The sequence below is a fragment of the Synchiropus splendidus genome, chromosome 2 (assembly GCF_027744825.2).
Source record: "Synchiropus splendidus isolate RoL2022-P1 chromosome 2, RoL_Sspl_1.0, whole genome shotgun sequence".
NCBI classification, from domain to species: Eukaryota; Metazoa; Chordata; class Actinopteri; order Syngnathiformes; family Callionymidae; genus Synchiropus; species Synchiropus splendidus.
The window spans coordinates 30252180-30278079 of NC_071335.1; the positions used below are offsets into that span (position 1 = coordinate 30252180).

Below are 25900 nucleotides of genomic sequence, written 5' to 3' on the forward strand. Positions count from 1 at the left end.
AATTTATTCAAATTTACATTGGACTACGCATGAATAATCTCATTAAATTTCGAAACATTTTTTTTTTTTTACAGGCAAAGGAATGAAAGTGAGACCTATGGGCTGCACCAAGATTGAATCAGTGTGTGTCAATTCTTGTAAATCAATGGAATTAAGACACGAATGAGCCTTGAGACTTTAATGAAGAGGATGAGACCAGAACTCCATTTGCTCTCGGCGGTAATGGAAAGAGAGTCGATCTATTGTGTCATTAGCGTGTTTAAGACGGCAGAGTCCGAGACCAGCTCACCCCTGAACCCAAACCTCTAGTGGTTGTGTAATCGGATTACCTACCCGCAACAATGCCCCCTCCCCTTTTCTATGGAGGGAATTCCATCACTCCATTTTAATTTAAAAAGGGAAAGAAAAAAACATGTCAGGATGCAACATTGGAAGAGCAGGAATCACCACTGAGAAAGAAAAGTCTAGATCTGTTCTACAGCATTTATTGCATATCCAGAACGCAGCTAACATCATGACCACTTCAAGTTGTTTTTTTTAGTGCTAAATGTGTGTGAAATACTTTGCACAAAACATGTTTGCCTAATCCTTAACAGACAAAATATTTAAAGCTCAACAAAGAACCAAATTCCAGCGTCCTGAGGACAGCCCCCCCCTCCTCCTGGTATGATTTGTCGAAGCTGCGGTTGGTTGCTAAGGTCACAAGACTGCGGATTGCGCTGCATCTTATCCATAGCGACTGTAACCATAGTGACGCAGCACTAATAGAATGCAAGAAATAGAAGCTTTGCATGCTTTCAAGCTGTACAGGACATGAGTATATTGAGTCAGTATCTAAGGCAAGTGTATGTACAAGAGTAACAGAGCCGCGAGAAAACGCTTCTGCGAACTGTGACCATGTCGGTGTGTTTCAGAGAACAGTGACAGCTCATGTCATTGACACGATAAATTCATGCACGATGGCTTTATATTACTTTACAATGACATTTTACAATATTTAAATTTGACTTCCAGTCTCAATAAACAACGCTAATCACATCTTACATCGTCCTGAGAAGTAAAACAAGAATCAAAAACTAAAAATGTAGAACTGTTGCCCACCTCATCCCCAACCTGCCCCCCTTCTCTGCTACAACATGATTTTGGTATTTTTCCTCATCAACTGTGCTGAGAGTGGAGAAGTGAGTCAGTGTAAAATTCTGCAGACAAGATGCTCAATATCAAAATATTCCACCGCCAGAACACGCGTTCAATAACAACTTAAAAGCAGGTGTATATGTTCAGTCAGGATCCTACCACAGGCTTTTAGCGTCACCTTTTTTAGCTCATGGACATCACAATACAGAAGCCGTGACTAGAAAAGAAGCAGATCTGAAATCACCTGTTTTTGGTTTTTGTTTTTTTTTTTTAAACCAAAGTGTCGAGTAAGGAATGTGTTTGTGTGAGAAAACGGACTACTCTCAACTGGAGTACTCACACTGACTACTCTGTTCCTGTCACTCTAACTTTCCGCTGAGCAAAATGAGTTGCGCCGCCCCTGCCTTGGTCTGATGCCCTCAGAGTGTTGTGTCCTGGTGGATGGCCTGCAGGCAGCCCAGCAGCCGGTGATAAGGACTCCCCGGCACTGCCACAGTCTCGAAAACAGACTGGAAGGACCTTCGATCCAGCTCCTCATCTATCTGATGCCGGTAAAAGTCCATGGCCACCAGGCAGAAGAGGTTGACATCCACTACCTCATTGGAGCCCATTCTGCTGACAACATGTGGCAATCTGGCAAACAGCAGGTGTTAAAGAAAAAATGTTCACCTTTTGTGAAAACTATAGGAAACTACATTATCCTTTATGACTGGGGAGCAAGGATACAATGCCGAGATCCACTGAGAAGTGGAGGCAGAGACAAAAAAGCAGGACAAGCTCCACATGGCCATGGCCACCGGGGTCCTCTGGGTGAAGTTCGACAAAGACAGCAGGACCCAGTCTCGTACCATGGAGGACTGGCCTGTGGCGTGGAGAGTCTGGAACACCTGGGAATGAAGGACAACAGAGGAGATAGATATTGTGAGGAGCAACCTCACAATATGTAAAAAAAAGTTCTCTATGCATCACTTTTCAGGTCTGATTATTAAAGTGTGTTCCACCTCTTCTCAGAATTCCCTGACGTTTTCTGACCGCTCCATATCGAAACAAACACCTCATGTGGGGATTTCCAAGCCTGCAATCTGGGTGAGGCTTCTGAAACCTGATGTGAGGTTGATCTATAAACTCACCACAACAGTGCAACGGGTGTTATATTTACACACAGGCACAAGCACACAGGCTCTCGCTGCTCCAACACCCAAATGGGGTGAGGTCGGCGTAGTCACTTCAAATGAGTGTTTTTGCTACACAGCAAACCTTTATATCCACAAAAAGATGAACGTGTAAACTCATCTGGCCCAGAAAACAAATCCAGGCCGCCGCGCTTGCTGATGACATCATGGTTCCACAGTATAGTGGATGCATCAGTGGGCTGACATGGGTCAAGTCCTCCAGTCACCATGGAGACTAGTGGTGGACAGAGTTCCAGCACTGCTGGGTTTAGCATGGAGATGGCCGTTTCAAGTCTCTACTCGAAGAGGCCATAAAAGAGAAATGACTCCACGGTTTGATGCATTTAAAAGCAATAGTGTGATACACAGTTATTGAGGTGCTGTGGATTTCATTGACCGTTCACGTTGCCACAAGTCACTCGCCCTCATCAGCTGACCTTGTAGACGACAGTTGCCATGAACTGAGGATATGGCTGCTGATTGGACAGGAACTCGCCGATGACTTTGTTCATGATGTCCTGTGGTGGAAAGAAGTCGTCTAGAAATTGGGGCAGAATCCGGGACACCACTCGGGCCTCGCTGGGTAAACCTTTTCGGATCCTGACCAATAATAAAACCGGGACAAAGTTAATATGTTTGACCAATAGTGACATTTCGGGTTTGGGAGGGGTGTATGAAGGCTGTGTGGGAGTGTATATACCTGTCGAACAGTACAGACACCCTCTCCATGGCAACAATGATGGACTCACTGTCTGGAGCCTGGGGATCAGAGTGGGCCGGGCGGCTGGCGGGGCTGGCCTTCTCCTTGCCTGAGGAGAAACCAACATGACCCGCAGTGACGCCCGGCGCCTCCACTACCGCAGAGCCAGAGTCAACATGACCTCTAACCCCTGTCACTTCTGAACCCGACGCTAGCACCGCTGAGAGGACGAGAGGGGAGGTGGGCACCGGGTGAAACCAGTGAGGGAGAGGTTAGATTGGAAAATTGTTTTAGAGGAATTTGGTTGAACTCAAAACAGAATCACATTTCAGTTTGTTTCCTCAGAGCACTTCAAGTATGAGAGATCTCAAAGTCCACATTCCCTGGGTATCTTATATTCCAGATTATCCTTATAGGGAGTGAGCTTGCTCTCTGTTTCATAGCACAAGTGTAAACACTGACTGAGATCCTGCGGGCAGGCTCGGGGTTAACCGGTTCGGATAGGGAAAGCAAAATGTGAAGTACTGGTAGCGTTAGTTGGGCGACGTCGGGGTTAGAGGTGTCGCAGAAGAATGTATGGAATAAAATAAAATCACATGCACAAGGAGACAGGTAGGTTCTAAAAACCATCAGAGACTGAGGTCATTATCACAGAGACAAGTTGAGATGATTCAGATACACATGCAGCAGCAGCTTAGGTGTTACTTTGTTATACTGGCTTATTGTATGGCTTGGTATAAGTATACAGCAGAGAAAAAACATCAATAAAATAAAATATTCTACTAGAAGTGCTATAGACTTCAGATGACACATTACACTTCATGTTCCAGACACACTGAAATCTCAATTTGAGCCCAGCATCTCCATCTGCATTTTCTTTAAATCACTGTAATGAAGGATTGAAATGAATGATTCTGTAGTATTTCAGAAAGATTGATATTAAAAATCACAAACCATCAAGAATAACTACTACTTTTACACACAGTAGGAAAGAAGTGGAAGAGGGCGGGGCTACTACTTATCACATGCCAAAAGAAAGAAAAAAATAGACTGGAAATGCAGGAACTTTAAGAGACAGACTTTACACATGTGATATGGTCTAGAGGTTTTTGCTTTTAAAGTTTATAAAAAATACAAATTGTGAGAAAGTGTTTCATGTTTACCACAAACTGAAGTGGGTCAATTGATGAATGAAATGCAGAGTCAAACAAAAAGAGCGTGTGAATCTCATTTCACTCACCAGTGTACATGCATGTAAGCATGAGGCCCAGAGCGGCCATGGCTCTGTGTGGCGAAGGCATGTTGACTCTGTCCACACTGAGTTTCACAAGCGCTTCACCATCCACACGAGACAACTGCTCCGACAGTAGGAGGCGCTCCAGACCTCGCAGCACACAGTGATAGATTACAGATGGGGTGGAATCCTCGCTGGCGGACACCATGACACCACACAGCTGAAGAAAATGGAAGACTTATATTAGCAATGATTCAGACAAATGATTCATCTAGGTCTGCCCACAGCCTTCATGTCACCTGGATAACCCCGGCCATGAACTCGGAGCCGACATCTAGAGGGTAATTTTCCATCATGTAGAAGGCAACGGCACACATGACCAACACATGCTGCTGGTTATGGAGGTTCACGCACCTGCAGAAAGAAGACAGACGACTCATGCTGAAGAACACTTGACATCCAATCACACCAAATTAGATTTGACCCAAAAATGTACTTCAACTTTTGAAGGAGGTAAACAATTAATAGTGTCGAAAATTTGTCACACTTGACTGAGAAAAATGCTTGTTCACCAGAGGCATATTTAAAAAATAGAGAAATATTCTCTGGATCCAGACGTACGCAAGATAAGAACAGCGACGGTGGCGAAAGGGAAATAAAATCCTTTGACATGACAGTGTCACATTGATGCGATCACTCTCAGCAAGCTCGGTTCTTTGTTGGTAGTGATAAAATGTTCTTGACAGAGCCAAGTCCGGTTCACAATCAATCACCCTCTGAGTTTTCAGCTCATATCACTCAAGACACTGAAAAGCCATAAAGCAAGAATCTCTGGTTTTGTTCTCCGCCAAGGCTTGTAAAACGTGAGAAATATTTTCAAAGATGCGGCTCTCATATAATTTCCCACATTCACTGAGAACATCACTGGTTTGTAGTGAACCAGTGAGTGAAAATCTTAGATGGTGAGATACTGACTGAGCGATGGAGCGTAGGTTGGAGAGCAGGTACTCGCAGATGGTGGGGATCAGCTGTTTGGCTGTATCATCCAGCAGGTCACATTCCAACACATAGAGAACTCCATGGAGGGCTCCCATCCGGCTGGGCAGGTGGGTGCTGCGCAGGGTGGCCTCCAGTAGGCGGCACACGGGCTCGGCTATCACTTTGTCCTGCACCAGTTAAGTCAATGTAGAATTATGCAAGTGGAAGTGGTGCAAATTTGTCCGCTCACCATTCCCAACACGGACGCAGCTTTGCAGATGGCAGGCACTAGATACTGATTGAGGATCTCATCCTCAGGTGGATGAAGCTTCTGTAGTTCCATCAGTGTGGAGAACATCATGTCGAACTGGTTCCTTTCAGTGAAAAGGTCCGACACTGCCAGCAGCTACCAAAGTGAAACGCAAACATGTCAGTCATCAGCTCCACTTCGTACAGAGTTCCAGTACTATTGAAATAAAAGGAGTTCAGGAATATATAAAATACATTTCACTCCAGAAATTCAGTAAGGTCAATACTGGGGATGAACAAAATTAGTCTCTCACTGAACAAACTAAATAAAAAAGTTTGCATGTCAAGTAAATAATCTTTAAACAAATTCAGTGAGATTATTCAGTATGTATCGCATGACTTGTTTATAAAACAAATTATGTATAAATGTGATATTGACGCAGCTCACCGATCGGACCACCTCACTGACGAGTATGGTTGGAGTCCTCCGGTTGCTTGGGGAGCCAGGGATCAACCACTGGCTGTAGAGCTCCAGGAGGAACTGGGAACACGAGTGGATGTCCACACCAGCTCGATGTTTTCTAAAATCGCAGACAGAGACAGAGTAATGAAGACTGAGGGGATGTGAGACAACTCTTCTCTCAGACCTTGAATTGATGGGGGAAAGTGGTGGAGAAGCAGGAGCGGGTGTGTCCGTTTCATCTTCCTCATCCTCACCCCACTCTTCCTCTCTCAGAGGTGTAATATTATTGCCAAGCCACACGGAGTGAATGGATACCTACATGGAGTCAAAGGAAAATAGCTCTTTTACAAACTGACTTCAGAGCAGAATTCATTAAGCCACATTTACCTGCCCCAACTTGTAGTCCATGTTGCCCATCTCTCTCTCTGTGTTGATCTGGAGGAGCAGCTTTTCATGGCTAATCAAAGTTCCAGCTGAAGGAGAATCAAACTTAAAATAAATATATACATGGGGTAGGTGTTTTAAACATGCTCTATATAGGAAATAGTAACCTGGAGAGGCAGCTGATAAGGAGGGCACTGGGTCCCAGGCGTGGTAGGGGTGATGTGTGTGAATGTTGTCCCTCTTGGATACAAGAGCTTGTATTTCTCTCTCCACCTCACCTCTGATGACTGCCAGTTTCCTTCCAAACCTGATGTACACAAATAGCTACTTTAACACTTCTGAAGCAAACCACAAACCCAACTAAATCTCAACAAAACATGAATTAGAGAATGACCTTGTCTCCAGAGCTTTGAGGCTTTTGTTGCGCGGCTGCTGTTCCAGACAACTGACCGCAGGGTTGCCAGCAGTGGGCAGGGTCATCGCACTCAGCACCAGGCTGGTGATGGCCTGCACTGCCAGCACATTCAACTGAGTTCTCTCCAGATCCTCCTGGAGACCAACATCAAATTATAAGTGATTTCTACGTCGCAACATTATTAAGCATGTCTACTTGAAATGAAATATACCTCCTGCTGTGTCTCTTCTTCCTGCTCCATTGTGATCGGCTGGGTGACCAGCACCCCAAGCAAAGTGGCCCAAGTCTCCTCAAACTGAGTCCTGCTGCTCCAACCTGAGAGAAACAAAAGTTAAAAAAACAACATCACATCAATTTAGCGTGGCATCTCTCTCTAGGCGTTGTGTTGTCTGGGGGAGCAGCATTTCACAGACAGCTAGAACTATAAATTCTATCTAAAGGCCAAGTGAACAGTGAAAGCTCACAAAGAAACTCCCCAGATCAACTTAACTAATCTTAAACATTTTAACAACAAACACGATAAATAGATAAAGTGGTGAACAAGGTCAGGGTGAAATCAACTACAGTTTGGCAAAAAGTACTTCTCTACTTGCTCTTGCAGATGCTCTCTTTTTGCTCCTTTACATAAAAATAATAAAAAAAACAAACTATAAAATATAGATAGTAGCGTACCCAAAGTGTTGATTCTGTAGAGAAAATCTCTAAAAACATCTTTTTCCTGAAGGAAGTCCACAGGAATTTCAGGTAATGTTGTGCCAAAGTCCCCTCCTGGTTGTGGGGCCCAGCCCATTTTCCAAACCTTAAAAGTGAATGGTGATAAAAAGAAGTTGGTACAAAGAGTGCATGAAGCAGATTTTCCAACTGTTCTCAGTCACAACTGACCAGCGGAGGAACTCTGGTGAAGCTGTTCACCAGCGGCAGGCGTGATAGACTTATCACAATGTTGCGGAGGGTGGGAGTGAGGAACGCTGGAATAGCGCTGTTTCTATGGTGGCCCAGGGACAAGACACTCTGCAGGCCTTCGACCAGCTCAGCCATGATCTCACACGCTCTCCATTCATGTTCATCTGTAACACATGTGTATTATTACCCCTCCACGTGAGGTAGCTTCTTTAAAAACAGGTTCTATTAAAAACTGCTCACGGTTCCCATGAGGTGAATCCACTTGGTTATCCAAATCGCCTACAGCCTTCTTATTTGTTACTTGATGCAGGAGCTGGTCTCCGGGACTCACTGCCACTGAAACACACATTGATGGGACAGGATGTCAGTCATAGATGTCAACGGTCATTGGGAGAAGAGAAGTGTACAGTACCTGCAACTATAACAAGGCGAAGACAGTATATGAGAGAGCATGCATGTGTTGTGTACTCAGGGGTGGAGAGTCTGTTCCAGATGCAGGACTGCTGCAGAGCCAGACACAAACAAGATAGACCCCACTGAAGATCCACACTCAGGGGCAACTGGTCCTTCAGCAGACGCCACACGATCACCTTGGAGGCAACAAAAGATGGATGGTGGTATTTTTGTCTGCACCACAAACTGGAAACTGCTCACCAAGTGTACACAAGCTAACGTTCAGAGGAATGACCATATGTTTTTGATTTTGAATCCCTGAGAACCAGAACACTATTTAAATAATGTGTGTAGACATATTCTACAAGTTGGAGTTCTTCCCTTGCACCACACTGGGTCAGTTTTTCATGTGTCAAAAAACACGTCTGTCCAAAGCATTGGGGCAATCGGACAAAGTTCAATTTTTACTAAAAGCTACTTCACAGAATGCGACAGAGTCATTATCATCAGGTCTAAATAAAGAGAAACTACTAAGTCCATCTCATACCTCAATCGCAGCGCATGTGAATGTAGTGATGAGGTCTTCTTTGTCTGAGGAGATGTGCAGTGAGGAGGGGAGCTGGTTCACTGTGAGCAGGTATTGGGACAAAGCTCTACACAGTGATAGAACTCTGGAGTAGAAACCTGGTTGATCTGGAATAAAACCAATGATGCATATTAAAAAGAGAATAGAGAGAATGTGTGTTACTACCCAAAAATAACAATACAATGTCTGCATCTATTTGAGTTCCCAATAAGATAAATTGAAAGTCAACAGACAACAACGACCTAACTGAGAAACAAAAGTCGGGCCAAATATGGAAGAAGCTAGATGATACCCCGTCTTACCATACACTTGAGCCAGTTTCTCCCAGTAGGGTTGCTGTTCTTGGGGTGGCAGGAAAGACTGATGCGGTTCAGGTAGTGACGCCAACACCCCTGAAATCTGCTCCAAAGTCACCTTCAAGGAGGTCTCCAGCAAGAGTGGCCCCTGGCCCCGAGCCAGTCGCTGCACTCCCATACTCAAGCACGGACACAGGAGACTCAGGTTGAACAGCTGGTGACAGATTAGACGACGTTAATGAGGAATCTACAACAAATATCCACGGGTGCAAAAGTGTTTGGGTATCACCTTGCTGCTCATGATGTTGAGCAAGTCAAGTGGAGGAAGCTTGGTAAGCAGCTCTGTTGTCTCCAACAGGGAACCATCTCCATGAAGGCAGCACTGCGATCTCACAAGAGCCACATACCACTCCTACAAAATGTGAATGTTATCTTCACAGCTGAGCGAAAATGAGAAAAGACCATTATGCTGTGGTGACACCCACCTTATCAGCAACAACTAATTCAGGAGCAGGAGGAGGATCACCATCTAATGGGTGTGATGTCAAGGGAGGAGAGGGACCACTATTGTCTGCAACAGTTGCTCGGAATCTGTCCAGCAGGGAATAGAACCTCTGGTGTCTGGAATGAAGGAAAGCATTGTGTCCACTTTTAATTGTTCTTCAAAACAGCTGCTATAAGTTACCTCTGAGCCAAACCACTAGTCTGGAGGTATTCCTGGATCCTGTCCAGTTCCTCCACTGGCAGTTGGGCAATGCTGTTCTAAAATAGTGAAAGAAACAACACAGTAGGTATTTTAAAATTGATATCTGTTGGCTAACTGCATCAATTGTAATTTCAGATGCAGTTATTATTATATACCATTTATATGACAATGTCACACTGTACCTGTAGCGTCTCAGCCAGCAGCATTTCAACCCTGCGACATGCCAGAGTGTCCACCATACGAGCCAGAACTCGGAAAGGAGTACTGAGCAGCTTGTCCACGTACAACATGAGCAGGGACCCAGACTGACTCAGGTGGATGCCTTCCAAACACTGCAGGGTCTTCTTCAACATGGTGGGCTGAACAGACACAAAATGAATTGAAAAGAAGATTCAGATACCACACAGAAGACCGAAGCCATCTTGGCACTCACGGTTGTAAGATTGTCACAGCGAGACTGAATGGCCTGGATGAAAAGGCCACTGGCTGCAGAATTTCTGTGTATAGCGCTGATGAAATCTTGCACCGGCGGCTCGTGGGAAAGACTGATAAGGTCCCGGACATGGTTCACAATCAACCAGGTTAAATGCTCTGAATCATGGAGGTTCTGGCACTTAAAAAACAAGAAGAGCAAGGAAAGAACTCTATTAAATGGGAAAAGTAAGGTTAAATATTTTTTGTCCGCTCACAGACTCACCACATAGTCACAGAAGAGGATGAGAGCACCTCTGCGTACAATCTCTCTATTGACCATCGCTAACTTAGACTCTGGCTTTTCCTCTTCACCATCCCCAGAGGAGTGGGGGCTGAGCAGCTTTGTGCATGAGAGACTCTGTCTCCTGATAGCAAAATAAAAAATATAAGACACTCTTTCCTAACTCGGTAGTTCGATGAGAACCTACCTTGGGGTCTGATGGACCTCCGCCCACCAAGAGTAGTTAGTGTAGTCGATGACAAGAAGGACTTGACACCAGAGCAACACCAAGGAAGGGTGGGTGGTGATCAGGCACTGCACCAGGTTGTTCAGACCGTCCAGACTATAGAAAAGACCAACCTCATCGCAGACCTGACTGGTGCCACTCTCGCACTTCAGAAGACGACTGGCTGCTGCTGTGATTCTACGAAACATTCCTGCATGGCGCGACAGACAAAACCAGTCATGCTGCTGATAGGGAGTTTGGTGTTGTGTTGCCACAATTTCACCCACCACTTTTGAAGATGTGGATGAGACACATGAGCAACGTGCCCAGCTGTTGACAGTAGAAAGTGTGTTGCTGCTCCGTGATGTCAACTTTTATCTGCCTGGAAGAAATGTCATCCAGCAACACTCCCACCAGCTGCAGCAAGAATCTGCGGTGAGCCAAGACAACAATAAAGATTTCATATGTTGACACAAAAAGAACTGAAAACATTTAGCACATATATATATATATATATATATATATATAGCATACAAACACAGAAAGATTCTACATGCTCTGTTGGAGCCACTTATAGATTTCAGTGTGCTTTCACAAGTTCAATAAATGAGCTACTCCTTAATAATTCTTCCAGGTCCAACCTTGCAAAAGTTTCCTCGGGTAGAGCCTTCGGAGAATCACAGTTGACCTCCTGGTTGCCAATCACTTGAGCAGCAGGCTGGTCGCCAGTGAAGGGTGTCTGCTGACGCAGGAGACGAACTGTATAGCTAGAAAGAAGATGCGGCGAGAGGGAGAGCTCATGGACCCGGGACAGGACAATATCCTCCGTGGACTGTGAAACAAGGACCCGGAGTATGGCCAAGATACCAGACACCCACAGCTGAACAGTTGTGACGGACGTCTGAAACATAAAGACGGTGTAAGGACACACTCATTTAGGTCAGCATTCTGAGCTACACTGATCTCACCATAGTGACTGGGGTGGTGAACATGCTCTTGAGCAACATGTCAACTGGCCTCAGGGAGGAAGGGGCTACAATCTCAAACAGAGTGTTCAGCACTCCCAAAGCCTCGGGAGAATCCAAGTGCATCTGTGAAGCCCAAAACAAGTGTCTATATTTGCTCAAAATAACCAACCAATACAGATTATCAACCCATTATTATAAATAATGATCACTTGGTTGGCAATAAGAATAAATCTATGCTTTAGAAATGATGGAACATACCTGCTGCTTAGCAATCATGGGGAGAATGATATCAGCAATCTGTCTGGACAGCCTCTTCCACTTGTCTTCATTCTCCTTGTGACACTGCTGCAGTACAAGGATAAACATCTCCAGAACCTACAGTGCAGTCACAAAGTATGACATCAAATAAGGAAACACCTGCTGTGATTTTAGAGAAGAACAATCCGTCACCTGGTGGTGCTGCACGAGTCTGAGCAGCATTGAGACAACCACCTCCTTCTGAGTGTCCAGCTCTTTTCCGGCATCTGCTTTGTTTGACCCCCGCAGGACGAAGAGGTCATGAACTATAGGCTGCAGCGCTGGTATCGCTAAAGAGAGACTCTCAGCATTAATAAGAGAGAATATCATTTAGCATGCCTGCCAATCCAAGTGTACTGCCTCACCATGTGTCACAGCCTTCCTCTCACTGGCCATGATGCCGTCACACAGCTGGATGATTTTTGGGATGCTGATGATCTGCTTTGAGTGGTAGCGCTCGTAAGACAGCAGAACCAGGAAGAAGAAGATGTTGGGGATGATGGCCTCTGAATCTCTGGGAGACAAATTTGCATTGTATTAAAACGTGAAAAAATTCAAACTTGACAACGATATTCAAAATCTTGTTTGTGATATAAATACGCTCACAATGTTCCTCAAAAGGAACACACACAGTTTCACCTATCAGGTGTGTGAAGCCTGTACTAAGATGCTTGTCAGTCTGGTTGAGGAATCAATTTAAGACCCCTGCTTTAATGAGAAAAGAGTGCAGTGTGGGTGGAACGATTGCAACTCGGTGACATCAGCAGTTTCTTTGCTTACTGTCATACAACTAGCATGACGACACTGTGAGACACCGGAAGCATCGGGCTGAATCTACATTACACAATCAATTAATAGTCAAGTTTCTGAATTCGGATCCCAAATAAAACAACCAGTAATTAGCTTGGAATATGAGGAACAAGTGACTAAAAATAAAATGGAAATTTTGAAAAAGAAATAAAAGTACCTGAACTGCCCGACTTCAATGAACTCAAACTGTTTCAAGACAAACCCAATGAACACCTGCAACAGAGAAGCATGTTAATAACAACCAAATCATCTGACCGTTTTCTTGAACTTGTTATATAAACCTGGTCGGAGTCTAGCAGGCAGTAGTTGACTCTCAACTGCACGAGCTGAGCGAGGAGGTCGAGGACTTGTCTCTGCAGGGCCACGGAGGTGCTGGTGGTGTACTGCTTTAATGCTTTGATCACCAGGGGCTCGAAGAGTCGGATGTGGTTGTGGATGACATTCTGCATTATCAAACATTAGATCTAACATTTGAACTCATTTACCCTGAAAGTTGGGCATCCGGCAGCACGTTACCTTGTCTCCTCTGTGCCGCGTTGCATTGGCAATATTGGATCTCAATTGGTTTGAAGCTTTCTGGATTACATCAAACCATCTAAAGGTGATGAAAGATCCTCCAATTAAATGTTCACCTATCAGTAGTTTTCGTCACAGATACCCACCCTGAAGTGTCCTGCTCCTGCTCTGCCTGCACCATGTTGCGGAGACTTGCATCAGCCAGCGCTTGTGTGAAGTGTGTGTATGGTGCCATAAAGCAGTAGTGGTAAAGACCCGGGCGAAGATTGGAAGAGCCCAGACGCAAAGCCTTAGCCTGGGAGCGGCTTGGCCCACTCAGGACTGCCTCATATTGGGAAGCCAGATTTGTCCCGAACAAGGTCTTCAACAGCTAAAATCATGGAGAGAAATGGTTAAAGTCACAACCTACAGATTCATCTATTTTCAACATGGTACATTTTTTTTTCCCCCAAAATCACTGTTTTTGTGACGGTAAAATGTCATGGTATAAACTTAATACAACAATAGAAATATGTGGCCTAAATTTAAAAACGTAGCTTTGTGGTAAAATTAAGGGGGGGAACAAAGTAGTATCAAGCCAACATTGTCATTAGCACTCTGTACAATCCTGTTGTGCTAATAACATCACTGCCAGTATTATTTTTGAGTTAATTTGTGGTTGCATGAGAAAGCAAGGGTGCCAAAGTGCATTGTGAGGTTTGAAACTTCGTCATATCAGAAAATGGAAACAGTGTGAGCGGCTGCGAGGATGAATTGAGACACATAGCAACTTTGCTACAGTGCATTGCAGGTTTGGAGTGTATGGAACCATCGCACAGGTAACCCAATGCCTTGTAGGCAGCTGTCGGTAGGAACCAGCATCGTTCTATGTGGAGTCACACGGATGAAGCTCACTGCTCGGAGTTTAACCCTGTCAGGACTGCCACACATAGAAACAAGCAAAGCATATCACCAACCTGCTGCACACAAACGGTGGCCATAGTTGGTTCTCTGGAGAAGCAGGACTTCAGGTATCCCAGTATCTCCTCCACACACTAATAGAAAACATGGCCATCAGGAACAAAACAAGCCGAAATGTCTGTGGTGCCGCTTAAATGTCCCACCTTGCTGATGTCATGTAGTGTCGCTAACTCCAGCAGCTGAGAAAGAACATCTAAAATGGATCGTAGGAAGCTACCAAATTTATCCTGATTACTGTGAAGATCCAGCGACACCTAGTAGACAAATGGACAATGTCAATATGTGCACTACTCCAAACTGGTAGCATTGATCCTCACCTTGTAGTTACAGTGTGTCGCTTTGAGGACGTCATAAAGTTTGAGGTAGGGTGGCAAATGGTAGAAACTTCCAAGGGTGGTGGACTTGTTTGATGCTGCAGAGCTTGTGTTGTCAGCCGGTCTTCCTGTACACAAGCCACACAAAAAAAGTTGCATTTTTTGTGTAGTTGAGTTCATAGTAAACCATGTTACAGTAGAACACTTAAACATGTTTGCATACAAGAATCATAACAGTCACATATATAACTATTAACACACAGCTGAGCATAGTTTCCTCTAGTATTCATCTCAGCATGTACCTGTGTTGACCTCGTTGCTTTTCTTTGGACTCAAGGGGGCGACACTGGGCTCATTAGAATCCTTCTCTTTTCCTTTTCGTCGAATAGGACTGAGGGAAGGGGGGTTAGTCAGAGAAGGGAGAGTGGCCTGAGGAAAGAGGAAAGCAAGGGCATTTGATCAGCAAAATAAACAGAGAAAAAAGAACATAATGCTTCCACAGAGGAAAACTATTATGCTCAAACCTCATAACATACCTTCACTGCTGGTCCTGGTTGATTGTCATCCAACACATGAGCACAGATATTTAGGGTCTTGAACAAGTGTGAGAAGAGCTGGTCCAGCATGGCCACCAGGCTGCGCTCCGACAGAGCTGCCCACGGTTCCTCCATCTTATTCAGCCCTCCACTGGAGTTTGTGGTGCCACTGCTCCCTTCTTCATCTCCTGTCCATGGGTTTCTCATGCATTTCGGTGCTACAGCTGCACATATGAAAGAGTGTCAATATTAAGCTGCAATAGATAGCAGTAAACTGGGATAATAGTCACTGACCAGCAAGTAAGTTGCCACACAGCAGCAAAGCATCTTGATGTGCAGAGAGATCCAGTGGAAACCAGGCAGATGAAAGTAAAGACAGAACCATGTTGGCCATTCCCACAGTAAGAGTCCTTCGATCAATGTCAGGTGTAGAAGAGGTGGTGGAAATGGAGGCTGCAGGATTGCTTGACTGTGAAAGACTGTAGACCACACAGAAAATCAGTTATAAAATTAGAGGCTGATGATCACAATCGTGCATCCACAAACCTGTGAGTTCTGCCTCTACTGCGGTTGAAGCTGGTGCGGGAAGAAAAGCTGCTACTAGAGCTGAAATAGCCACAGTGCCAGCCTGTGCTCCAAGTGCATACTGGGTAATTCGACGCCAGGAGGCACAGGGCCTCACAGCAACCAAACTGCAGCAAGAACACACAGATTAAGAGCATAAATAAGGTTCACCTGCATCCCGCACGTTCTGCTCGACTGACTTACTGTCAGGGCTTTTGAAGTAGATGATGTAAGTGCGTGGGAGACGGCAGCCACAACACGGGACAAGTTGTTCTCCAAAGTGACGTCAGGTACAGTGTTGGACAATTTGTAACCTCTGTAGGTTCTGGCAGTGACACAAAAAATGTCTTAAAATGAGTGGTATCAATATGTGTGTTTAACTAATGAGCTCCTTCTATAAATGCACCTTGTGATAGTGCTGACTGTAAACTGAAAGGGCGGTTGTGCCTCATGCATGAGCAGTTGCAGGTAGACCGAGCTCTGGTCCCGGGCAATGGCCACCACTGGGTCGGCTTGACCCTGGTCACAGTCATAGAACAACCTGGAAACCAGCCTTAAGCGAGATGAGAAGAGAAAAAACAATATTAAAGCAGCAGATAACTGTGCTTACACCCTCAAGATTTTTACCCCAATCCATTGCATGTTCAAAGGCAAATCGAAGTAAGAAGCAAACAAATTCAAATTCATATAGTAAACGGAAGCAGTAAAGAAGTAGAGAAGTGTAAAGTAAAGAACAAGTAAACAGAACTGTTTATGCATTGCCTCACAGCTTGAAAGCATGTACGGAACCATCGCACAGGACACCCGATGCCTTTTGGGTTCCTGTCGGCAGGAACCAGTTTCACTCTGTGTGCAGTTGAGTGGATGCAGCACACTGCTCAGTGCTGCAACCAGAAATGAAACCACACACAACTATCGCCTCAAAAATAAACTTTTTATTGGTTACCTAGGATTTCTTTTTACTCAGATTTACACAGTAGAAGTGAGACAAATTCCCCTATTCTTATGTGGCATTTATTTTCTTGATACTCGAGGGCAGCAGGGAAAGTAAAGAAGCCAAAGGCATGAAAAAGGTAACCATCACATGCGGGACAATATAGTACCTGCTGACGACTGAAGCTGCAACATGGCGGACTCTGGGGTCATCGTCCCCCAGCAGTTGAATGACCACATTATTTAGAACTCTGTCTTGCAGCTGAAGACGCTGTTGAGAGAAAAGTTTAAGCACACAAATGGAAGAAAAGACATCAAAAGCAGATGAAATAAGACTTTACCCCGGTGTAGTGATGCTCTCCTTTGTGTAGATTCTCTGTTCTTCTTTCTAAAAAGCTAACTAACCTAAAAGATAGACAAGAGGTTTCAATTGCCAAAGAAAAAGTAAAAATATTAATTTTTTGAAAAGCAAACAGTCAGCAGTTTAAGAAGCACAAACACCAGTGTTCCTCAACTGGATTCTTTAAGGGGTGGGTGGTGCAGGCTTTTGTTCCAGCCAATCTGGTGCACATGGTTGAACCAATCAGATATCTGAAGGCCGTAATCAGTTGACCGAGAATCTGGTGCTGTTTGTTTCAGTAGACAAATGACTGGCTAAACCATGTGTGCTTGATTGGTTGGAGCAAAAACCTGAGGATCAAGATGCCCAACATAAACACTATTCTTAATCACAGATTTGCAAACCCCATTTTAATCCACTGTAGTATAAGTGAAATTCAAATATCATTCTGGTGTCTGAGAATGTATGTTTCAAACATCAAACCACAGACAAATGGAGGAGGAGAAAGCAACAATAGCAAAATGATCCTTGAAATATTCCAGCAAAAAAAAAAAATCTCTGTACCGGAAATCCATCTCAGCCAGGGTCTCCAATAGTTCAGTCCGGACTAGCCAATAGGATGAGTTCCGCAAAGACAGCAGGTCAATGAGCAGCTGCAAGCCAATCTCACTGAGGGTGCTGCTACACAGAGTCATGATGCAGTGCTAAAAGGTCGGAGACAAACGTTAAGACGACTCAAATGTCTCCAGTAAACCTTCCATTGAATGTTTGGGACTGTTTTACCCGGACTGCAGAGCAAGCCAACTTGCAGGTGACTGAGCATTCATCGTGGAGGGTTTTCTGGAGCAATGGTACCAAATCCACCAGGGACAAAGAGTTACCTAGAATCCAGCAGAAATAAGAGTAAATTACTGTAGAAGGCATCAAACATATGACATTTCCACATAAACAATGCTTGTGTTTAAAAAAAATGTTCCCCAGCAACCATATTGTAGCTCCTTGGCTGCTTTGTAGATGGTAGCCAAAAGAAAAGAAACCAACCTGTTGCACTTTGCACGCTGGCCTGCCAGCTGTGAATGTTGTATCGGCTTTTGGTGAGCGCTGCCTGGATGATGGCTCCGCACAGGATGGCTGTAGCCCCTCTGATTTGGGGGTCCCCATGTTCAACAAGTCCCAGAACATCACTCACATATTGTTGCTCTGAAACAACCAATACGTTGGTGTTAATAGAGCTTGGTGTGTTTGAGGTGAACACCTGGTCAACATTTGAGCACTTCAATAAAAGGTCTTACAAAACCAGGACCAATTCTGATTTCTAACCGCGAGAGTGTGCACCAGCTTTTGAAAAAGCTGCATTCCACACCACGTATGTGTGCAAATCATCTAAAGAAAACTTGGCAGCAAACAGAAGCAGAACCCACTATAGCGCTTCAGAATCTGTGCGAGTTTAGTGTGATATTTACAAAAGAAAAGGTTGAAAATTCCTCTATGCCCATTTGTTTTATTGCAGCATACCTTCGACAGGAATGCCGTCCAGCGGCTCCAAATAAAGCGGGTTGAAGAAAGCTTCAGGGTGCAGGGCTCCTGCTGCACCGATGCAGCTGACCGCCAGGGCCTTCACACTCACTCGGACCTCCTTGTCAGGGATTAGACCTGGTGAAATATCACAACAAGACAACTGTAAACCAGACAGCTGTGCAAAATTGAACACAAAATCCTGCATGATATTCCCTAAAACACCTGTAGCATGACTGCAGAATTTCTGCATTTCCTCCTGTAGGGCCTAGTCACGAATAATGATTGTGTCCCTTTCATTGCTTTAACTTATTCTGTTACTCATCTTACCATTTTTTTGTCCCGTCAACAGGAAGGAGGCAGCAAGAAGCCGCACACAATGAACCAGTGGCTCCACTCCCTGGTCAGTGTAGTGTCCAATTGGACCCTTTATGCGAGACGGCTGGGGAAAACAAAATAAGTAAAAAAAGACAACACTTTTGGTCAAGTTCATGCCAAAGAACAAAAGGCCCAAGTAAGGCTGTGTCCATGCCACATGACCTCAGTCTTCAGCAAATGGAGGTGACCCAGGCTCTGTACTGGACATTGGTGAGGCGCAGCAGGTTTCCTCATAACTACACATCTGTCTTGCCATAAAATCAGCTAAAAGTGTGTTTTTACCTTATTGTCTGGTTCTGGTTCGGCTGGTTCGTCCTTTGGTATGAAGCGGTCTACACTGCTATCCGAACCCTGCCTGTTGTGACCTCTGTTCTCAAAAAGGTGAGGTTTGCTCAAAGCTGCACCAAAAGAAAGAATGAAATATTTTTAGGATTTGGCAGTAGATAGATTTATATAACAAATAAGTTTTATTTTGGCAATTATTGGTCAGTAAGCACTGTTTTTGCAACTGCATTTCTTTCTGCTACCATCTCCTACGAAATATATCAGTCAACCAAAGCAATATAACACCAATTAACACAAGCGGCTTGATTAGAAATGCTCATGTTATTTATGAAAATAACTGTGTCAACACCACCAGGAAATTAATCAGCAGCTCTCACTTACATGACACCCGATTCACTCATTAACCAGCAGCAACATTCTAGATAATGTTCAATGTCTGATTGCTGCAAAGCTTGCTGAACAACATGCCTATTTTTTGTTAATTTGACAGAACCTCCAAGTCAAGTAACTTGGCATTATTGTGGAATTATCAATGAGAGCCATTACTGTGTTTTGGAAAAGAAAGACGCTTTGGATTTTGGTCAAGTGGTCCCACATCTCAGAAAACAAACCACTGATTTGGAAGCCAAAATACTAATGCTTTGTAAACAAACACACCAAGGGCTGACTGGAGGAATGACGGGTCTGTGGATTCTTCCTGGGTTAGTGGGGCTGCACCTTCCTCCTCTTCATCCTGCAGTGTTCCGATCTGCATCCCAGAATACTGACTCTCACTGCCATCCAGCACCTTGTGAACATAAATACAAGCAGAGCTTTATTTAACAAATATGCCAAGACAAAACCACTTCCAACAACATTTCCACATACAAGGTTCACCATGCTAGTCTGTTTGCAAAATGTGGCAGCAAATCAACTGCAACAGGGAAGAAACACAGCCATGAGCAGTTCTCCTTGTGTTCTTCACAATCCAATATAAAAGGACACTTTGGATCCCAAGTGATCGTCATGAATCACTTCATATCAGATCATTGGAGGAAGCTGGAACAGTCATGTGAATCTGTTAACAAGTACCTACTCTGTTGAGTATGGCAGAGATTGATGAGACTTAGCCACCAGTCTCTAAATATTTGGGAAAATTCTTCAGGGATGAAAAGGGTATGGGTTGATGTCATGCTTGGTATTCTTTCTGAATGAGACGTTTTTTTTTTTTATTATTGGGTTGTGAAAGGTGCAAAAATGGATCCACTTGAGAATTGCAGGGGCATCGGCTATTAACAAACATAACCGGATGGAAACATAAGGAAACAAGCAGGAAAGCAGGGACGACAGAAAAGCAAGCTCTTCCTGCAGGGTCCAGTCTGCTGACCTTGTCGCTAGTGTTAGATGAAGTCGTGGCAGAGAAGGAAGAAGAGGAGGAAAAAGAGAAAGAAGAGGACGAAGAAGAGGAAGCTATGTAGACAGAAGAATCGCTTTCTGCAGCATCGGGACCTTCAGTGGATGTTGGAGATGGAGGGGACGGCTCAATCACCTGTGGCAATGGAGTACGTGACTGTGGCTGAGCAAGGAGGGTGAGGATGAAAAGCGAATAAGACAACAGATGAAGATTGTTAGAACAGACAGCACCTTGAAAACAAAGGTTTGCCATGGACAGCTCGCAGTTAAAGTGATAATAGAAATTGAAAAATCTGGGTTAAAACACTGACCAGCTCTGCGACATCTGAGGGGGTGATAGCCGAGTCGGGACCCTCTGTTGTGGTCTGGGAGGAGTCACTGGGTGGTAGCGAGGGATCATTAGCTCCAAGCATGTCTCCTAAGGGTCCTCCATCAGGGGTCACATTCTCAGGTGTAGTGTAGTCAGCTGTTTCAGGAGTGATGTTGGCTCCGCCACTGGAGCTCTGACTCAACATTTCCTCCTCATTGTCATTGGGCGATTCAGGGGTGTCGGAGGCTGAAGTCGCACCACCACCACCTTGGTCCGAGGAGGCACTCAGGTCAACAGAGTCACCCGGTTGCAGAGTGTGCTGGGATGAGCGAGGCTGTTCTGTGATGATGTCCACTTGAGCTACAGAGGAACCGTCAGCAACAACTGATGCTGGAGAGAAAACAACACAAAGCTTGTAAACGCCAGTATCTTCAACTAAATGGCAGCAACACTAAGAAAAGTTACTGTTTACCAGTGAACTGTCCAGTTGTAACCTCATTTTTCTCAGGGTCATCCTCCAAACCATCTTCTTCCCCAGAGAGCATCTTCCCTGCATGAACAACAACAGTGAGAAACAATAAAGGAGAAGCTATTGCTACAGCTGGTCTGAACCCATTAATGAAAATTGTTTTATGATTTGCAAAATACATTTTAATAGGTCAGGTCTGGAAAATTAAAATCAATTCTTGAACTCCATTTCATTCCAGTCGTGCATGCAATTGCTTTTTGTAAAGTGCTTTGACAAAATATGTCGAGTAATAGTGCTATAGAAAGACATATTGAACTTTTAATAACCAAAACATGAAAAAGGACAAGAATCAGTACGTGACTTCAGAGCCACACACAACATGGGGAGACATGGAGGCAAGTCTGCAGAAGAGCCACAAAATAGCAGACATGAGACGGAAGCTGAAGCTAGCATTCAGTTATCAACACTTCTAATCACATCCTCTTCAAATGGAAATAACCCTTGCAACCTTGTGTGCAGAAACAGTGCAGCCAGAGAACTTTCATTTGGAAATATGGTTATCACGTCTTAGAAATAATTAATTCCAATGAAAAGCTTACTTGTAAATATGTGCCTACTGTCAACAGAAACCATATTAAAGTTCACCATGGAGGTACATGGTACACAACAGCTGCTTAACTTTCAAGTACATCTCATTAAAATGATTCCAATAAATTGGACTTGGGCTGCAGGTCAATATAGAAAAGAGACTAGTCACCTCTCTGCTTCCTGAGTATTAGTGGACTGCAGGAAGACCCTCCCCCTGTGGCAAAGAGCAGGAAACAGGAAACAAAGCGAAAGGGTGAGGGCGAAAACAAAGCGGAGGGATCACAGCCTCGTGCTGTTACTGAGTTATTGACAGACACAAATATGAGTCAGCAAAAGGAGCAGAAAATCTGAGCAAAAGCCAAGAGAAGTTGATGATCATGAAATAAAGTGGTTTTGTTCGCGGCTGATTACCTATGAGGTCGAGGATGCTGCTGGAGCGTCCTCTGCTCTCTGCGTCTTGCCGAAAGATGGTGGCGTTTGGAATGGTGCCGGTGGAGATGAGCATGTGGAGAAGCTCTGGTGGAGGAGTTCTGAATGTCTGCTGCAGTAGCTCTAGAGCCGCAGTCACTACATTGTGATCCCAGTGCTGCGTGTAGTGTAGCGTCAGCTCGTACACCTCCAAACAGAGACAGGGTTTTCACATAAAATGCCTTCATCTTGCGTGTAAAAGGTTACATAAGACCATGAATGTAAGTTGTCATAAAGCACTATCAGAAGAAACTGTATAATCTGGAAAAATTCTATTTCACCTGTAAAAGAAGTTCAGGTGTTGGCTGCACGTCTGCCTCCTTCTTAGTGACCCCAAAACTTCCTTTGAGACTTGTGGTGTTGACCTGCTGCTGTAGCAGAGGCATCAGATAGCGAAGGGTTAAGAGCACTCCAAGGATAAGATGACTGGGGTGCTCATCATCAACTGGGACCACCAGACCTAAAACAGGACATGAAGACAGTCAGACACTAGTGCAGCTTCCCAGGCAAAAACAAACCCAGCAATTTAGGGCAAGAGGAGGGGGATACGCAGGGAAGGGCACATGCAGACAGAAAATCTCAGACAAAGACTGCAGCTGTGACCTTCAAATTGGAAAATTGTTGCCCTTAACGTATGCCTGTAAAACTTATTTTCTGACGCATGTCCACATAAAAAAAGCATTCAAGTTTTGAACCCAACTAAACTCTGAAACCAACAGGAAGTTATATATTTACTTTTAAATTAAAAAGGGATAATTTTATGAGCTACAGACCAAGAAGCACATTCAGCAGCCAGGTGTAGAAGTAGGTGGCGCGTCTCGAGTGTTGACACACGCTGACAGCTGAGCTGGCTGCCGTCCGTCTAATGGTGGGGGAGCTGGACTTCAGGTTGGATACAAAGGATCTCAGCAACACCTGAATAAAAATAAAGAAAATACATTTCTTAAAAAAAGAGTTCAATGATTAAAAAGAAAGAAAATCGTTCACACCTTAATCTCGCCATCATTGGCAAAGTTTCCAAGTGCTGTCATAATCTTTGGAATTGCGGTAGCCAGAGTCTCCTGCACCATCTCCTCCTGTCGCTTGGTGATTCTGGTGAGGCACGGCAACAGATTGACCAGGTAGGGCCTGAAACATAAGGTAGGTTTAACGAAAGGGAATTAAATAACACAAACAATTCCTTCGAAAGAAGATGTGTGCATGTTGGCACCTGCATTTCTGAGGTCTGATGAGGTGGGCCAGCTCAGCAAACCTCCACAAAGCAGCCCTCAAACTGCGAGAGGCACCATTCTAAAATAAAAACGGGGAGATGGGAAGACAAAGACAGTCAGTGATAATTCTTGTCAGTGAGGAATAAACGTAAAAACATCTGCTTAAATGCTATAAGCACTTTTGTATTACCTTTTTAATTTCTTTGTAAAGTTCCAGCTGCAGTCGAGGCAAGTTGGAGTCCATCAGTGCCTAAATGTAATTTCATCTTTGTTAAATATGACTTTCAAAACACTTTAAGTTCATAAAAATCCATTCTTACTTTGATAATTTTGTTTAGGCACTCATCAGCAACCATCCGGACATCTGACTCACTGTCATCACTGCAGAGCAGAAACATCTCCATGGCAATGCCCAGCAGTTTCTGAAACTCTGGAGATGTCCTGCTTTCAACGACAACAAAACTCAAAGTTAGAAACTTAAATCATCAATAGAAGTAACTCAGTAAATAAATGTTACTTTGCAAACTCACAGCAATTGTAAAAGGAATATTTTAAGAAACATTCACATCAAATTTGACATTAGTTAAATACACACCTCAATGACTGTGCCACAATGTTTTCACATATTGTTAGGCAATGGGTCACACGGTCTTTCTTGGTGGTTGCCAGTTCCTTTTTCCTAACACAAAAATAGAATAAGATCAATGAACAAGTATAAAATAACAAGTGTATCATGTCAAGGAAGACACTTCACAGAAGACATCAACTGACAGATAACTCCAAAACGTTGCACAATTTTTTTGTTGTCATCTTTACTTTTGTCAACATATAAATCATCCTATTTGCAGGTGGGATGTCATTTTAAATGGAACTGATGAGGGTCAAATGTTCATCACCACGATGGTGGCAACTACGGCCTGCACCAACAGACACATCATCACAGATGAGGTCACCCCTTTGATTTCTTCTTGGCCAAAACTAGTTAACAACGTAATTGGCCAATGAGAATTAAAATGTGTATAGATGGTTCAAAAGTAACCGCAATACTACATTGAAGCCCACCAAAGACTAGTTTGCCTGCGGCGCATGTTGACATGAACAAATATAGCATTTCAACTTTGGAGCTCAACAAGCTGCATTTCTTATTTTTGGTGATAATAATGAACCGAGAAAGTTCCAATAATTTAAACATTAATTTAGAAGGATGGCAATTTGAGGAAGGTGGGAAAGTGAATCTTTGTACTTCCAGGATAAAGCTCAGCGTCTTTTGTGTCATAAGTCAGAGTTTAGATAGCTAGATTTAGTGACATGGAAGATTGATGTATACTACTAGTCAAAGTTTGGACACATATTCTCATTTACTGCTATGATTTTATGATTATTTACGTTGCAGATTGAAAGCATCAAGATGTGTACTCAAAACGTGTGATGGAATGGAAATTTATGGAAATAGGTATCTTCCCGCTGCTACCGTATTCTAGGTATTAAAATAGATAGACTACAGAGATCTGGTTAGTGCTGCAGCTTTTACATAGCAGAACATAAATAGCCACCACATATATAAATTATTAAACACACAACTGCTATCAGTCAGCATAAACCCAATGCCTTGCTGAAAGGAGCCTCAACAGAATTTAATACTCTTTTTTTTAGTGACACAAAGTTGCTTGTGCTGCATTACAGAGGGCAGTTCATTACTAGGCTTAAATGGTTCTTTATTTTTGCTTGCGATGCCAGCATCTCTGGGATCCCACTTATATGGTGAATGCCTTTCAAGCACGCGTAATGGGTCACTTCGTAGCGTTATGCTAAAGGGAGGATGACGAAGGGGAGACCTGTGTGGTCCTCAAATCGAGAGAATCCTGCATCAGTACACTATCTCAAACAGGCTGCAGCCACAGTTAGCAGCACGGGACTGCAGCTAACTGAAACCTAGCCGTGAGCTAGGCTCCACGTCCCGTTCTGCATCCGCATGGCTGCCGTATAAAAATGTCTTACTGTTTCTGGACAATCTCCTCGGCGGTCGGTGGTCCCTGCTGTTGCTGAAACGACTTCAGAGACTCAAAGGCCTTCATCAATTTCTCCATGGTGGCCATTTTAGCATGCAAAGCTTTGCTCGGCTGCCTGATATTTACAATATAAGCTTGTGGTGGTGTGACGAGAGAGCTCGCACCTCTCGCTACAACTACCACCCCTGGCCAGGCTGTCTATCTATCGTACAACAGATGCGCTACTCTTTTATGGAATTAGCCTGGATAAAATACATAACTAAAAACGTAAATCGATGACATATTTGATGCAGCCCGAGGAACCACACCAGGAAGTGATAAGGGTGACAACAACGCAGCGATAGGCGTGCGTGGCAGGAGAGCCAATGAGAAGACGGTATTTAATTTGATGGACAAGAGACGAGGCCAATAGCTGTTCGTCATTTGACCTCTCCTCCCATGGCGTTGCTGTCACAAGACTGCTGTTGATGGACGGGTAAAAACTACTCGTCACCATATATA

At 44.1% G+C, this 25900-nt stretch overlaps 1 protein-coding gene and 2 non-coding genes across 10 annotated transcripts; all 3 read right to left on the reverse strand.

Moving 5' to 3' along the window:
- LOC128754997 (huntingtin-like) lies at nucleotides 1-25715 on the reverse strand. Of its 8 annotated transcripts, none has more exons than XM_053858066.1 (68): nucleotides 25389-25715; nucleotides 23986-24069; nucleotides 23711-23831; nucleotides 23581-23640; nucleotides 23390-23469; nucleotides 23169-23307; nucleotides 22953-23094; nucleotides 22461-22639; nucleotides 22123-22327; nucleotides 21881-21925; nucleotides 21127-21204; nucleotides 20656-21044; nucleotides 20319-20507; nucleotides 19610-19739; nucleotides 18950-19065; nucleotides 18620-18731; nucleotides 18290-18427; nucleotides 17816-17974; nucleotides 17558-17655; nucleotides 17339-17478; nucleotides 16776-16839; nucleotides 16605-16705; nucleotides 15908-16054; nucleotides 15706-15826; nucleotides 15484-15629; nucleotides 15232-15416; nucleotides 14938-15161; nucleotides 14704-14830; nucleotides 14405-14529; nucleotides 14231-14341; nucleotides 14084-14161; nucleotides 13274-13497; nucleotides 13128-13206; nucleotides 12893-13054; nucleotides 12769-12824; nucleotides 12167-12315; nucleotides 11955-12091; nucleotides 11763-11879; nucleotides 11505-11627; nucleotides 11178-11437; nucleotides 10824-10966; nucleotides 10519-10747; nucleotides 10314-10455; nucleotides 10050-10229; nucleotides 9799-9975; nucleotides 9596-9672; nucleotides 9396-9531; nucleotides 9200-9322; nucleotides 8917-9124; nucleotides 8576-8721; nucleotides 8048-8225; nucleotides 7876-7971; nucleotides 7615-7799; nucleotides 7405-7531; nucleotides 6944-7047; nucleotides 6712-6866; nucleotides 6485-6624; nucleotides 6321-6406; nucleotides 6118-6248; nucleotides 5919-6051; nucleotides 5472-5627; nucleotides 5219-5409; nucleotides 4543-4657; nucleotides 4250-4463; nucleotides 3010-3229; nucleotides 2747-2909; nucleotides 1864-2024; nucleotides 1-1770 (listed from the first exon to the last, which is right to left on the reverse strand). In XM_053858066.1, exons 1-68 carry the CDS (start codon nucleotides 25484-25486, stop codon nucleotides 1557-1559), a joined length of 9768 nt encoding a protein of 3255 aa, XP_053714041.1. In that variant the 5' UTR covers nucleotides 25487-25715; the 3' UTR covers nucleotides 1-1556. The 8 variants fall into 8 exon arrangements, with proteins under 8 accessions (XP_053714041.1, XP_053714043.1, XP_053714039.1 ...); XM_053858068.1 differs by having other exon boundaries at nucleotides 3010-3118; nucleotides 23711-23834; XM_053858064.1 differs by having other exon boundaries at nucleotides 23711-23834.
- On the reverse strand, nucleotides 13924-14053 carry LOC128755093 (small Cajal body-specific RNA 14). The gene has a single exon (XR_008414034.1). It is a non-coding gene; the product is annotated as a small Cajal body-specific RNA 14 (non-coding RNA).
- LOC128755090 (small Cajal body-specific RNA 14) lies at nucleotides 16279-16409 on the reverse strand. Its single transcript, XR_008414031.1, has one exon. It is a non-coding gene; the product is annotated as a small Cajal body-specific RNA 14 (non-coding RNA).
- Nucleotides 25716-25900: the final 185 nt, after the last annotated feature.

Bases quoted from the DNA above. Each gene is read 5' to 3' on its own strand.
- LOC128754997 (XM_053858064.1), bottom strand. From the start codon at position 25,486: ATGGCCACCATGGAGAAATTGATGAAGGCCTTTGAGTCTCTGAAGTCG. The intron at 24,070-25,388 runs GTAAGACATTTT...TTTTTGTGTTAG, and splicing joins GAGGAGATTGTCCAGAAACA to GAAAAAGGAACTGGCAACCA. The intron at 13,055-13,127 runs GTAACGTGCTGC...TTGATAATGCAG, and splicing joins CGCGGCACAGAGGAGACAAG to AATGTCATCCACAACCACAT.